Source organism: Lethenteron reissneri, chromosome 24 (assembly GCF_015708825.2).
Source record: "Lethenteron reissneri isolate LAM-NWPU_2019-01 chromosome 24, ASM1570882v1, whole genome shotgun sequence".
Classification (NCBI taxonomy): domain Eukaryota; kingdom Metazoa; phylum Chordata; class Hyperoartia; order Petromyzontiformes; family Petromyzontidae; genus Lethenteron; species Lethenteron reissneri.
Window position 1 is genome coordinate 7,078,166 of NC_083802.1, and position 16,092 is coordinate 7,094,257.

A 16,092-nucleotide genomic window follows, 5' to 3' on the forward strand; every position below is an offset into this window, starting at 1 on the left:
AGAGCTCCCTCTCGTGGAGACCCTTCTGCATAATTAAATTATTTAAAAAATTTCACTTGAATTCCAGAGTTGAAAATTTATAATAGTAGTTTGTTGCCAACAAAAGTTTCTCTGTGTAATAGGCCGTGTATAAAAACTGCTCAGTGAGAGTTCAGAACGGATGCTGTGCCTCATGACATAATGCCAAAAGTACAATTGTAACAATATTTGTGGGGGAGAAAATGCAAATCCTGGTTGTGGGGTCAACTCAATCCTTCAATCCCTCCGTGATTGATGTCAGGAGTACCATTTAGTACGTTGAGTTAAGAGTGGTTAACCTATTGAGGGAATGGACTGGATTTTAACCACCAACTCTGTCAAGCACTGAAGAGGCCTGTGTGCATTTGAGCATCAGGACACTTTTATTTTTTAAGATCAGACTGGAGCCCACTTATACCAGCCAGGAGAGGAAATGAGACATCCAATCTGCCAGCTGTCTGTGGAAAACTTTAACCACGTGGATATTCGCTCAAACATCTTGTGCCATCATTACTTCTACAAAATCCATTCAAGCACTACTATTTAAGAAATTACACAATACAAGGCTTAAACGTAACCCCATGACAGTATAGTAAGTGTTATTCTACAAGGACCATTCGAGATCAATCTGGACTTTTTCATTCTGGATAATCACAAAAAATTACAGACCAAAAGTTTGTGGGAGTGCTCGTAGCAACAGATGCCCAAAGTAGTCTTGGGTATGTTGAAGGTGTGGTCAACTCTGTATCGTAGACTGCGGAGCAATGTTGCGCAATTAAGATTCTGGTAAAGGTAAAATGCCAAACCGGCTGAAATATATTGCAGGTTTGCTGAAGAGGATTGTTGATATTCTTAGGTTTTTTCGGTAAAGTCACGTAGGTAAAACATCAAAATTAATAAAAATAAAATAAAACAAAAATCACGACGTTTCGGAGGCAACACAACGTCGTGATTTTTATTTTATTTTATTTTTATTAATTTTGATTTTTTACCTACGTGACTTTACCGAAAAAACCTAAGAATATGAATCCTTGCAGTCATGAAAGCTTCAAATCTAGAAAGGATTGTTGATGTTTTGTCAAGAACATAGAAGGATTATGAAGTGGTACAAATTGTTGAAAAATGGATGCGAGTGGGCAATGGATGACGAACGTGTTTGTGCATGATGCAGCGTTGTGACTCACAGAGACTGCGTGTTGAGCAGTTGATTCGGAGTAATTGCCACATGAATGTGTATGAGACTGCCGCAAAACTGGCAGTGTTGGAAGTGTAGATGCCATCATTCGATCGCACCTGATGAGGAGATGAGGTGATCATTGAATGATGATGAGAATGTGGTAGTGGATGCCCTCATTTGGCTCGATACATGTCCTAAAGAATGCAATGTCTCTAATTTAGGTGTTACAACACCAATCGGAAAAAAAACGTATACATGTAGCTGGAGGATCATTGAAAAATACGTAAAGTTTCATTTACTTTTCTTTACATTTTCGAAACTAAGGATGAATGTTAACCTTGAATGGCCCACATACGTGACTCTCTCTGTGGCACTGAAATGCACATGTGAAATGTAAATGATCCAAGCACATGGTTTTCACTCTGCTGTGTTTATGTTATGCCTCTTTTTATGGCATTCTCCATCGTGCCAGTTATGGAACGAGGCCTCAGCCGGTTAGAAAGGATCGCACTGTATCCGACATTGTACACCTCAGCTGTGTGGCCTTGTAAATGTTTGATCAAATAAATAAAACCCACAAAAAAAATCTACGTTTCACATGAACGACTATTCTCTCATACAAGCACTGTTACTGGATGGCGCACTTTCAATGTATTGATTTATTTATTTGAAAGCTACACATTTGAGGTCATGGTAAATGACACACGGCACCGAACCTGCTGCTGACAGAAATGTTACACCTGTGGATTTCTGCTTTAAACCATTGAGCCCTTTGTCAATCGACTGTTAGATGAAGACTACCATATTCCACGCCGGCTATGAAGCTTGTTTGACTATGCTTCAACATGCTGGTCAGTTCAGGTTGATGATGGGATTGGTTCAGGTATCATTTGCTTGTAACACCAGCCACAGCTGGGAGTCAAACTCAAGTTGTTGGTTTGCTTCTCATGTCAGCCACAATTAAGAGCCAAACGGAGGTTGTTGGGCTCACAGAGTAGTGCACACACCACTGTGTCATCACTCCATTCCCAATGTTTAAATATCGGCAAACTATTCCTTTAATAATTTATAAACGCCTATTTAAAAATATTTTTCTTTGTTTAGGCCACGAAATGGAAGTACAACAATGGACTGAGGTAATCCGTGTGGAACTATGAGTGATATCCCCTTGAATGTGCTCGTTTTCTCTGGGTACTCCAGTTTCATCGCACATGCATTTAATGGAACTCACTAAACAGTAAATGTGACTAAGCCTCCTGAAAAAATAGTCTTGCTCTGCTTGGTAAGTACAGAGCATTATTATTTTTTAAATGTCAATGGAGTGACAGCACTTTCCAAGAATCAGCACTGACCATCTCTCTCACAAGCTGAAGACGGCTACCACATCACGGGGCATAGCTGACATCATTTCAGTTTCAATGTGTGTGCGTCACAGTTTCACAACAGCTCTTCGCATTAGCACAAAGTTGATTCCTATCCGGAGCCAAACATCGAATGTTGGGCTCAAGTTTTAATAGTGGGTGGTGTTTGTTACAGTTTCCTATCCTTAGCATGGCTCACAATTAGACAATTGTGAGTTCAAATCCCAGTTGAGAGTCAACTCAGCCCAGGTTAATGATAGAAGTATAACTTTGCGGGAAGCCAAAAAGTGGTTATTCCATGGAGAAATTGGCCTCTGTCATTGGAATGTGGAATTGTCGCCACTGTTCCAGGAACAGCCACTGTAGATGAGCACCGCCCCATTGCTTGTTTGAGTGAAGAGACACTTAAACGTGATTTTCACTTTCCTGTAAAATTCTATGAACCCTTAACCTACCACAAATTCCCATTTGTACCACCCCCACCCTGTACAATTATGTAACATCTCCTGGTATTTCAGTGGCTTCTAATAGCACTGCAATCCACAACTGCTATCATGCATAGCTGACATCAGACTCCATTATTGCTTCTGTTTGGATATGCATGGACATGTTCAGAAGCTAGATTGCAGGTGCAGCAAACAAAGTGTGAATTTTTGTATCGGTCATTTAAGATATGAAGTTTACTTGGTATGATTATTTTACATGCGAAAAAAATGTTACATGTCTGGTTGATTTCTATTTTTAACTATTTACCCTTTTTTATTTTACCAGGTAAAGCCCACTGAGCTATTTAGACCTTTTTCAGAAGCAACCTGGCCACAAATGATAGCTCAATGAAGGGACTTATCACGTGGAAATTTATATCAGCCAAATATGAGCAGCATAGTTCTACCAAATTTAACTCAAGACACCACTTACTCTGACAATTTTGCAAACGTAGACCACCAACTCAATCATATAAATTACCATCAACTACTATCTAAGCTCCCACACATTCCCCAACCTTCATCCCGCATACTCTCTCCATCTCACAGCACCGCGACTGCCACCACCACCACCACCCACCCCAGAGACATCTCCCTCCCAACCCCACGCTCCACGAAAGGCAGGTTCCACCCTCTGCCCTCCTGTCAGGGGGCAGCCAAAATCAGCAGGTAACCAAATGCTCACGCCCTGTTCACACGGGCCCTTTTTCCTCCAGCTGCTGAGAACCGCGGCATAAGTTTGCCATGTGCCATTATGCAAGACGCCCATGAATGTGATGCACACCGAGCTGCTTTGTTAAAGCCCGCGGGCGGGCCAGCGTTGGTAGGGGGAGGTCGTGACTAACCGCCGAATGCCAGCGGGGTTAAGCGCCTTAAAGCGGTGCAAACTGTGTCTCAATTTCACACTCTTGTCCGAATACTTGCAGCGTGAGGCACGCAACAATGAGGGGTTTCTCACAAAGTGTTTGGGGCTGATCACCATTAAACGTAACATGCCACTGCGATTCTGGAGGTATTTTTTGAGGTATTTAGCCGGACATCAATTCATCCGGCCGGGTGGCACCGCGGTTAGAGCGTGCGCCTCACAATCTAAAGGTCGCGGGGTACAAAATCCAGTCGTGGGACAATTCAGCCCACATTCCAACGAGCCAAAAAAAAATGAGAGCACCGTTTACTTTGTTGGAAGCCACCAGTGATTGTGCGTGGAGAAAACCACGGGGAATTTGGATTTTCCACCACTGGATCAGAGTATACGAGTGCTGCTACTTTGCTTATTTGCGCAGGGATGCAGAGACATTTTAAAACTTTTTTACGATCAAACACAGGCAACTGCCACTTGGTGACACTGACAATGCCTGTGTCCCCCCCCGGTACTCACCGCTGCAGGAACTTTTTGAAGATGCGGCGGTACGCGTAGCCCGCGCGGCGCACGCGGATGTTCTCGCGCAGGCCCAGGTACTCCGCCTGGTGCTTCACCCTACGCACGCACGTGCACGTCATAGACCGCGTTGTACAGCACCTCCCAAGAAAACCACGAGATTACAAAGACAAATCCCCGAGAGATGACAACTCTTGTATGACATTTTCCACTGGCACATCCGAGCCGAGTCGAGCCGAGCCAGCGCGGCACCTTCAAGCTACGACTACTTTTCCAAAGGCCAATTGCCGCGCCGAGCTGGAATCAAACTACGACACGTTGAATGTGGCCCGAGGCCAAGCGCCGGCCATAGTCAGGGCTGACGACGCGTTCTTTGGGAACGGCATCAGCGGCACAGCTCGGGGCTTCTGCGGTGACAAAACAACCAAGCGCCCTCTCCTGAGCCCGCGCACGATTGGCTCGGCACAGACCCGGCACAGCTCGGCTGTACGGTGGAAAAAGGAGGCGTCGGTTTGGCGTGGCCGGGCCCGCACCTGCTCTCCTCCCAGTCGCGTGGACGCTTGGTCTCGTTGGGCTTGATGCAGCGGATGTAGTGCGGCGTGCACTTCATGAGCGTGTTCACCAGGTCGTTGGCTTGTTTCTGGGAACCACATGGCCGGACGTCACGCAATGAGCTCCCTCATGCATTGACAAATTGGCACGGCATGCACACAGTGTAAATTACAATGTTAATTATTTATCCGGAAAACACACAATGAGCCTCAACAAAAACATTTCAGGAGGGTCCTGCATTCGGGATGTTTGTCCAATATAAATAATGACTGATTGTAATGTGGGAGAAAAGTGGATTACCCAGAGAAAGCCCACGCACATGGAGGCAATGCTCAACAATGCTATCCGTTGACCACCTTGCAGGATGCAGTTGCTGGTCGCAGTCCGGTTACCAATGAGTGCACACAACAATCTACATTAAACTTGGTTCTGCATATAATTTGGACAAATTCCACCTTTCAGAATTGAAAACATTGGTTTGACTCTCATGCAACAAATGGTAAAATACAAATGCCGATGGAAGGAAAACAATTATTGTTGAAGAGACTGAGCCCGATCACAGGACTGTGGGATTTCCTCCATGGCTCAGACACAGAAATAGAGAAGAGCATTGCCCCATGCACCTAACCTTTAACCAACTATTTTTATTTTCCAAGTAAGGCCCACTGAGCTATACAGCTCCTTTTCAGAACGATACCTCAACAAAGTGGCTTATCATGTGGAAAGGTATCGCATCCAAGTACTATAAACACTTGTTTTCTTAATGTGTAGGGAAAAACCGGAGGACCCGGAGAAAAATCCACATGACCATGGGTAGAACACGCAAACTCCAAATAGATAGGCGTCAGGGTCGGGATCAAACCCACAACCTCCTGTATACCAGGCAAGATAGTTAACATCTCACCACCTGCTAGTCCAGGGAGACTCTTTGACTTTTATACAAATAAGCTTTTGTGATAAGGGCACGAATGTGGTATCACGGCCAAAGTACTCAGCACCATGGTGACCCATGATGTCATGATGGTGTCCGGAGTTGGACTCCACTACCCAGCCCAGCAGTGTCACACGAGAGAGGCTCCTGGGTTGGTGGTCAGGCAACGAGTTGCCATCTAGGATTGCCACTTTCCTAGGATGTCCTCTTTTTGAGACAGCCATCCTGGGAAATCTGTGAGCCTTCCAGGACACTGAAAGTCCCGGTTTTTTGTTCATCAGTTGCGTGATAATACACCACTCAGGACGATGCATTCAAGTATAGTGCTCCACTCTTCCAGAATTGTGAGATATTCTGCTTTCTGTGACATCAGAGATGGCAAGCCTAATTGACAATCATGGTCGGGGAAAACACACGAGGATGGATTGAACACGTTCGTGGGTACGGGCCGTGAGGCACCTTTATTTTGCTGGCTACAGTTGTTGGTCGCCCTTTCTTCTCGCTCTGAATGTTTTCTGGGAACAGCGCCTGGATGAAGGAGCTATGGCACAAAAAGAATACAACAAAATTTCCCCCCACGTGTTTATAAACGTGAACAAAATCACTCAACTTTAGCATGGTATGCAAAGGACAAAAAAACACTTACATAATAAAAAAATTAGGTACATATATAAACAACAGTAATTTGTTTTTACGCATGACAATTGAGTCACATGATTTGTGAAACTCGTAAGCATTTTGCCGTTACACGACGTCACGCCTGTTAGTCAAGCGGGAAGTTTTTTTGTACTTGAGTTTTTTGACCAACATACTGCTCGCTGCTCTGCATCAGTTCGATCAGGTCCGTGAAAAGGACGTCGCGATTCCGCTCGCAAAATCCCTCCACATCGTATGACACCTGGCAGAGGAAAACAAATAAACAGGCATGAATTCCACATTCCTATGACAAGGGGCAGTCTCTTCACAGGACAACGATTTTTGGCTACCCACAAAGTGGTGATCGACTCGCACTGATCCCTACAGTAAACGCCAGGCTAGATGCAATGTCATATCACGATTACTATCTACGTGACTTTACCGAAAGAACCAAAAAATATGAATTCCTGCAGTCACGAAAGTTTTAAGTCAAAATTTAAAAAAACGTTGTAGTTTTTGTTGTTGTGACCTAGATAAATAAAGGAACATCATTAATTGAATAAACACACTACCGCCACCGTCTGTAGCTGCCATTCATTCGATGCAATGAGGCATGATAAATGGTGTGCAATTTCCATTCTCTCTTTATCCATCGTTGCCCTGTCCAAACACGCACTGTTGCACACTGTATGGCATTTGCTAAATTGTTCTTGCTTTGCGATTGCAGATGGCGGTAAGACAGTGGTTACCGAGCCGTTCTATCCAGTAAAACATTTTCACGCTCTCCAGGTCAGGGGTCATGCCCTCTCCAAAAACCTATATTTTGGAAAGTGACCGTTTGCATTCGAGTTGGTGTACTCGTCACCCCTGTACTCATGAAGGTACCCAAGTTATAAGCATGATCGTGCGCTAGCGCTGAACGTGGTAAGAGTCGGCACCTCTGATTAAGCATGATTGGCCACATACTGTGCGAAAGAAGTTCAACATACATACATACATAAAAGGGAAAGGTTCTCTTCGTGTGCGCGTGTCAGGCTGTCGGAGCCGCACCTTGCCCGCGTAGTGGTGAACGATGAAGCCCTGGTTCCAGCTGTTGAAGTGCTCGTGACTGCCGATCTGCGCGCGCAGCTTCTGCAGCAGCGTGGCGTCGGCACCCTCGCCCTTGGCGTGCATCGTGGCGCAAACGTCGTCCAGCACGCTCATGATGCCCGGCGGGTTCTACCCAGCATGAGCCGGCGCACAGACCACACACACGGCTCCCGTCGCGTCGTTCGTCCTCTTACAACATTCGTTCGTATCCTACTACTCTTATCACAGCATCCTTCTTATACCGTTGTCCCATATCGTAGCCCTCGAGCACTCGAGCAGTAGAAATACCGCATTCCTATAGCAGGGGTGCCTGAAATAGGATGACGACTGTTGGATATCCATGACCAATTAAAGCACAATAGCCCGAATTGACACCAGACCGGTCCAGCACTTTAACAACATTACATTCCGTTTAAATATATTACCAATCACTCTCTTACAAGTGAGCATTAGATGACCAAGACTAGGCTTTAGCCTCACTTTACAGTGGGTAAGGTCAATGGAGAAGACCATGACGGATTGCGTATCACGACGTTCAGTTGCACCTACTGGCCTAGCCCGAGGTCCCTTTGATGACGAGCAAGGCAAGACGATTCCTACCACTTTGTTTTCAATGAGGTCGCACACGATCTTGTTGTTGAAGTAGTCAATGGGCGTCCACTTGATGCCTTCCTGCACGTATTCCTCCTGCAGAGATCACACGCGCTTTAGCTACGACCAAGACCTACTACTAGGGAAGACTCGACATGCGGTCACGGTTCTCCGGTCAGCAGCCGTGTCCATGCAACAATAACGACAATAACAACAACACCACCACACCAACCGATGCAACGGCGTCACTTTAAATAAGAATGGAGCCTTGCTGCAGGGGTGATAGCACGCGACTTAGGGAACTTGCAGGAATGGAGCTGCTGCAAAATTTACGATCACTTTTAGAGACCCGTAGAAGGCACTTTCAGGATTCCCTGTTTTTCTGTGTTAATAATACCCGAGTTCCGCCGAGAGGAAGACAACCTTTTAGTTTATTGTACAGTGGTTAATAATATATTATAAAACATTATCCAGTGATCACAGGGAAGGCCTAAGAAGACCAGATGGTGAGATACCGTTTGGGCGGCTCTTGTAATTTGCGTGTTTACCATTATTTAAATTCTTCTTTTCAATAGTATATTGTTGCTCGTCTCTTAACTGTCACTCTTAAATATGCTGTTCGTTTTAATGTTAGGTAAGAAACACTTAAGTCTGTGCTCTCTGGCTTCCTGTGTAAAAAAGTGGGCCAGGTTTTGCCCAATTCCTGGCCAGTTGGCTCAATAATAAACGAACTACTGTGCAGCAGCAGCAGTTGCTGCTGCGGGATATGGCGGAGGGTCGTCGGCAGTCCCTCGGGGTTCGAGCATGACGTCAATCAGGTTTGGTGGTGGCTGAGGAGTCCGATTCTCGATCCGCAGATATTTGGGCATTGAGGGGTGGGGGAACGTGGTTCCAGGTGGTAGTGGGATCCGCGGTGCCAGGGTAGAGAGGGCGTTAGTAGCGTGGGGTGGTGGCATCAACGACTTTGGCCACCATGACATCCTGATCCTTGAACATATTATCCCATTTTGCTATAAAACACATTTATTTTGCTTCCTGAATGTTAGTCATGAAACATAAACCCTTGGGGTATGTTTTACCTGCTCTGCCTTTAGCGTCAGTTCGATGAAAATTTGTTGCAGTTTCTCGTTGACGAAGTTGATGCAAAACTGCTCAAATCCGTTTTTCTGTAACGCAAAGTGAAGCAACGACAAAGAGTTCAGAATTAAAGTCCCGAACGACACAATAAAAAAACGGAATAACACTTGATAGAGCTATCGTGCTGTGACGGTTCCACCTGAAGACGGAAGCTTGTGTTGCCTCCGAAATGTCGTGATTTTTATTTTATTTTTATTTTACTGTTATTAATTTAAATAAAAAATTTTACCTACGTGACTTTACCGAAAAAAAACCTAAGAATATGAATCCTTGCAGTCACGAAAGCTTCAAAACTAGAACAAAATGCCAAGTCGCGTTTGTGAAAATGGCAAGAACACACGAAACGCACAACGCACCTGAAAGATTTCAAACCCGTAAATGTCGAGGACACCAACATTGTACTCTTCGTGGTCCTTCTGTATGGCTCTGTTGATGGCCTGTGATCAAACACAACACCCACACCCCGCCTTGAGAAAGGTCTCAAAGCACACACAGCACTTAATACACCACATAGAGAACAGCGACAAGACAAAGATCCCCTCCTATTACCTTACCAGACTGTAGGGAGTAAGCGCCATACGCGAGCACCTATTAAGGCCAACACTACACAAAAAGAGGGTGGGGGTGGCTATCACCACGCCCGACCCCCTTTGTCTCCCAAGCGGCGATATTTACCAGGTACTCATTTGAGGTTAAGTCGATCTAGGGGAGGCCAAGGGCCGGTTCAAATATTCACTTCTGTTGTTGGTTGCCGAGTTCATCTCGCAGAGTGCTAACCACTCAGCCACCGCTCCCCCCACAAACACGTGTAGACATGCACAAAATGCAGTGACTTACACTAACCTATACATTTGACTTTGGTGAAGAAATGGCCATACATCCCAAGCAGAACCTTCCTGTAAAAAGAATCTAAAGACCCATTTGAGACTTTCCTAGATAAATAAAAGACTATTTAATCTTTTAATTTTCTAAAAACCTAAATAATATTTGAGAACATCTGAAAGCACATGGCGCGGTAACCGTCTTTGTTTGATGGCTAGCCAAAAGCCCCTGTGAGAATGACTTGAGTTGGCATGATGGTTAATGCTCCTTGATGAGATCAGCAAGATACCGTGGTTCATTTGTGGCAAGCACTGTTGTCCTCCCCCCGCACCTCCGATGAGCTCGGTCGGCTACGTATGGTGAGAAATAAGTTTAACATATCATACACACGAGGGAGCCGGCTCGGCCTCCGCTGCGACCGGACCTCACCTCGACCAGGTAGTCGAAGACGCGCGCGTACAGCGCCTTGGCGAGCGCGTCGCGCGTGTAGTTGGCCTGCTCCACGTTGAGCGTCACCTCGATGGTCTCCGACTTGCCGCCCCACTTGCTGTCCATCTGCCGGCTCGTCAGCTTCTCCTTGAGCCGCGCCTGCTCAATCCCCAGCAGGAACGCCGGGAACGCCAGGACTGTCGGAGCACGGTGGGGGAAACAAAACAAAAAGGGGGGTGGCGCAGGGGGGGGGACGTTCATGTTAAACTTTACAGTGTGGCAGAGGGATCATTTAGGAGCCGCAGAGGGCAGTTCAGCAAAATGCATTGTTGTCCTGTACTATGCTCCAAAATCTATGGTGAGTGGAAGGTTGCTCATTCTCCTCTGCTCCCCGCCCCCCTTTGTCTAGAACTCCCCCAGCCGTCCGTCCATGTTGTCGGCTCCCCGTCCCCCCTTCAGGATCAAGACCTTGCTTTTTTTAATCTCGTCTTTCTCTTTCTGCCTGCGCCTGACTGCTTTTACAAAATAAATACGCCCACTTGTTTTACTTAGAGCGTCTTCAGATGCGACCGTATCTACGAGCCGTGTAAAAATCCACGTTGCATTCCATTTAATTGTAAATCGCCAGTGCAGGAGCTCGACGGCGGCACTTGTGTTTGTGTTTGACCCGCGGAGGTCGCTCGGCTCACAGTCGTCGTTCTCGACGGCCGCGTAGTTGCCGGCTTCGCGGAACGACAGGTTTCCCAGGTGCAGGATCCCCGCCACGATCTGCAGCACCATCTGCTGATGCTCGGCAGGGATGCCGATCACTCGCATCGCTTTCTGAAGTGGGGAGGGGGGGGCGGTAGGAGAGTGGGGACACGGTGAAGGAGCGATGAAGGGGCGTGTGTTTGGTGGAGAGGAGGAATAAGAATGGAAGAGAAGGTGGATATGGACATAAACAAGAGGGGTCAATTAAGACCTGGTTTTGAATCAAATAAATACATGGCAATGACCAAATCACCATGAATGTACCCAATGGTGTTTAACCCAGATTGCTTCTGGAAAAGAATGATCAGGAAGAACAATTGGTAGATGGACATAAATGCAATTTAACTGCGGCAATTAAATTATGCCTTTCCTATGTGTTTATGTACTTATTTGTTTGTTTGATGGGAGCAAAATTGATCCACTGGTAGAAAGAGGCCAGTACCTCTGCAGCCTGGTTGCTAAGCGATGGTTACCATGGTTTCCTGGAAGTCCTTGCGGTCATCAATGTCATCGACCTTGTAGGCCCCAGACTGGTTGAGGTAGTAATAGTAGTCTGGTGTTGTGATGCCCAGTGACTCTTTCTGGTCACCCACTGCTGCTTCTGTGAGCTGCAGGAAATACGGGAAGCAAGCAGATAGTTGAAGACAGTGTAAAACATATTCTTGGTTCTTTAGGTAAAGTTACGTAGAAGGGAAAAGAATAAAATAATAAAAATAAAACAATAAAATTATCACGACGTTTCGATTGCAACACAAGCAATGTAAAATGTTTACATTTTTTACCAGTTGTCATAATATGATCAGGTGGAACTGTGGTTAGAGGCAGGGTTGCTACCTATCCTCGCTTTCCTGAGACTGTCCTTGGAGAGGTAGCGGTTCTGAAAAAGCTGCAAGTCTTTACATGCACTGAAAGTCCCTGTTTTTGCTATTGAAGTGAAAATACACCACTCAAAACCATGCTTTTACATGTATTCTAGATTTGAAGCTTTCGTGACTGCAAGGATTCATACTCTTAGGTTGTTTCGGTAAAGTCACGTAGGTAAAAAGAAATAATAATAATAAATTACCAAAAATAATAGAAGAAATAATAGAAATAAAATAATAAATCACGACGTTTCGGAGGCAACACAAGCTTTTACATGTAATTGTTCCCTCTTCTGAGATCGTGAAACATTCTTCTTCCCATGATATGTCCCAGTGTTTTGTTATACCTCAGGAGGTGGGAATGCAAGTTATATGGCCAAAATCAACCGTAAGCTCAGTTCAACCTATTATCACTCTGGAATAATTAAAATAAGTACAGTCTGTGCAGAAACAGGACCCAGCCGTAAGAATGTGGAATGTTCACTGCTGGGTCAGGGAAGTCAACAGTGATAAACACCATCCCTAGGCTCACTTGAGCATGCCACAACGTTGTCGTTCACTGTCATGATTACAAGCAGGGCCCTATTAGTGAAACAAGCACAGTAATAAGCTACCAATTAATGCGGCGGCAGACGACTGTGCCTTATAGTTCAACAAAACGTTTTATAAAAAAGAGGTGCCAGAAAAATACAGTGAAATCTCTAGAGAACGTTTTTTTTTCAGGGGACATGCCTTGTTGAATGTTTAAATGATCATTTACATCTCAATTTCAATCCATTTGTGGATGAAGGCCTTGCCATTATATCCCAGTCATGGGAGGTTGTTTGACCAAACTTCACCATGCTGGTCAGTGCTCGATGGTGAGATTGGTGGTTGGGTGGATAGAATCACTCGCCACTTATAATTGTGCCAATTTGAAAAAAACAGCAATTGGTAAAAAATTTCAAGTAAATCGTAGAAACTGCAATGGTTGCAGAGTGGACGCATGAGCCTATAATAGCATCATCAACCCTGTCATTAACTCTGTCTTACTACAGAAAAATATACAGCAGACTAACATTCGGGTGGGCACGAAACACTTTTCTGAAATCAATGCAAAAAGGCCATTTCTCATAAATGTTGCCCCACTATGTATTTGTTATGAGGCAGTGCCAGGAAGGGAACTGATGGGGCACGTGTGGTCTGAGTTGATACAGACACAGTTTTCCATTCGAAGATGTTTGGCATCAAACAGACGTTTATGAATGGTGACATTTCAGTCTTGTCAAGGCATGGCACTGTGACGCATTTGTTTACTCCCATTATAAGCCACAACCTTTTGCCGTACTGTACTCCCTGCTCAGAATAGACGGATCAGTGCCAATAAAATTAACCTAACACTATTTTTCACTCGTAAGGGTCTGTTTGTTAATGAGGATGGTAATTAAGTATTTAACCAAACAAAAGTGCCATTTACGGTAACCATGCACTTTTTACTCTGGGTAAACATAAAAGACAGATCACTGAGAGTTTGCAGAATGGAAGTGGTAACATCATAGCAGTGCAGGATGGGCAATGCTAAGATGTAGGTGAACAATCTATCATGTTTGTCGGACAGTGTTGTATTAAGTTACTAATGAAAGAAAATGTCCAGCGAGATGAAAATGTCAGTAAATTAGCAGATACTTCGCTTGCATGCAGATGTGTGTGAGTGGGTAGAAAGCAGAGGTGTGGACTCGAGTCATGTGACTTGGACTCGAGTCAGACTCGAGTCATGAATTTGATGACTTCAGACTCGACTTGGACTTGCATAACAATGACTTTGTCCCACCTCTGAGGTGTGGACTCGAGTCATGTGACTTGGACTCGAGTCAGACTCGAGTCATGAATTTGATGACTTCAGACTCGACTTGGACTTGCATAACAATGACTTTGTCCCACCTCTGAGGTGTGGACTCGAGTCATGTGACTTGGACTCGAGTCAGACTCGAGTCATGAATTTGATGACTTCAGACTCGACTTGGACTTGCATAACAATGACTTTGTCCCACCTCTGAGGTGTGGACTCGAGTCATGTGACTTGGACTCGAGTCAGACTCGAGTCATGAATTTGATGACTTCAGACTCGACTTGGACTTGCATAACAATGACTTTGTCCCACCTCTGAGGTGTGGACTCGAGTCATGTGACTTGGACTCGAGTCAGACTCGAGTCATGAATTTGATGACTTCAGACTCGACTTGGACTTGCATAACAATGACTTTGTCCCACCTCTGAGGTGTGGACTCGAGTCATGTGACTTGGACTCGAGTCAGACTCGAGTCATGAATTTGATGACTTCAGACTCGACTTGGACTTGCATAACAATGACTTTGTCCCACCTCTGAGGTGTGGACTCGAGTCATGTGACTTGGACTCGAGTCAGACTCGAGTCATGAATTTGATGACTTCAGACTCGACTTGGACTTGCATAACAATGACTTTGTCCCACCTCTGAGGTGTGGACTCGAGTCATGTGACTTGGACTCGAGTCAGACTCGAGTCATGAATTTGATGACTTCAGACTCGACTTGGACTTGCATAACAATGACTTTGTCCCACCTCTGGTAGAAAGTAATTTTAAAAAGGGCATCTGTCGATGAAAGGATGTGAAAGCAGATATCCTGAAATGGCTGTCTACATATTTGCAGGAATTTTTGTTTCGGGAATTAAGGCTTGACAACGGTGATAGGATGAATGTGTATACATAGCAGGGGAATACCTTTATAATTAGGGCAAGTTTCATTCACTTTAAAACTGTCTACTACCGCTCAAATTGCAGCTTATCCGTGGTTGACTTCTATAGCATTGCCCGTGTACTTCAATAGCATTGTCAATGCAGTCGTGATAATGTTACTATAATGCAAACATATTTCTTCTGAGATCATGTTTGTAAAAAAAACACAAATCAGTAAGGCAAAGACATGGGCTTTAATGAGCTTCGTTGAAAGCAGTGGAGTAGTGGGTCTCTTTTTAATTATGACTGCTATGTTGTCCAGGAGAAAAGCTGCATAACACATTTTTGGGGTTTTATTTGCTTAATTTTAATTATGAAATGCATAATTAAGTACTGAAAACGTGGACATATTGCTTGCTTACAACCCTCCCTCTCCTCCTCCCTGAAAAGGGCAATTAAAACATGATTATGTAAATTGGGACAATGTGCATATAAATTAGAATTAAAAATACATTATTAAAAATTATCCACGTTATTAGATTCTACAAGGGTGTTTATTCAGTGCTCTTCACGAGCCTACATAAAAGCGAATTTTCCATGATGTAGTTCTTTATTAATTGTGTTATTTAAATTTGTGTATAGACAGATTTTTTTTTCGGCAGGAAGGGCTCAACGAGCTATTAGGCTTTATTTCCTGGGCATCCTGCAACGGCGCAGGCGTTAAGCGGTACAGATCTTAGTTATGAACATGGTTACATCAGTCGCGTTACAAACAACGAGTATCGGTCAGTTTAACACGTAGGCTTTCACGACCAATATCATTCAACATATACGGGTTTTTTGTGGGTTAGATCGCGTAAATAGAAATCTGTCGTTAAACGAGTATCGGTACGTGCTTCAAGAATAGGGAACTAGTTGAAGATGCAAAAATATCGAAGTTTTTGCTACCATTAAAACATACAAAAAAACTCAAAGCGTCTTTATCCCCAAAGAATAATCTGCTTGCACCTATTCCCATTGGTGGCCTGACATCCAAAAGTGAAAATTACACATTCATCTGGAGGAAGACAGTCTTAATATACAACAACCACTGTCAGCATTTGAACTAAGAAACACCAATGTGCTCACTGACGACTGATTTCCAAAAGCCCGAGTTACTCCGAATAAAATTATGTTTG

The 16,092-nt window shown here is 44.5% G+C and overlaps 1 protein-coding gene across 1 annotated transcript in view; it reads right to left on the minus strand.

The window, feature by feature from the left end:
* LOC133346476 (unconventional myosin-Ie-like) overlaps nucleotides 1-16,092 on the minus strand; it is a 113,433-nt gene that overhangs the window by 27,575 nt on the left and 69,766 nt on the right. Inside the window, exons 8-18 of the mRNA XM_061558087.1 lie at nucleotides 11,830-11,964; nucleotides 11,296-11,428; nucleotides 10,607-10,803; nucleotides 9,712-9,792; nucleotides 9,298-9,384; nucleotides 8,228-8,314; nucleotides 7,589-7,756; nucleotides 6,715-6,800; nucleotides 6,362-6,443; nucleotides 4,953-5,059; nucleotides 4,420-4,518 (exon numbers count right to left, since the gene is read on the minus strand). Of these exons, the coding sequence (XP_061414071.1) occupies nucleotides 4,420-4,518; nucleotides 4,953-5,059; nucleotides 6,362-6,443; nucleotides 6,715-6,800; nucleotides 7,589-7,756; nucleotides 8,228-8,314; nucleotides 9,298-9,384; nucleotides 9,712-9,792; nucleotides 10,607-10,803; nucleotides 11,296-11,428; nucleotides 11,830-11,964 (1,262 nt within the window). The remainder of the gene's footprint in view (nucleotides 1-4,419; nucleotides 4,519-4,952; nucleotides 5,060-6,361; nucleotides 6,444-6,714; nucleotides 6,801-7,588; nucleotides 7,757-8,227; nucleotides 8,315-9,297; nucleotides 9,385-9,711; nucleotides 9,793-10,606; nucleotides 10,804-11,295; nucleotides 11,429-11,829; nucleotides 11,965-16,092) is intronic.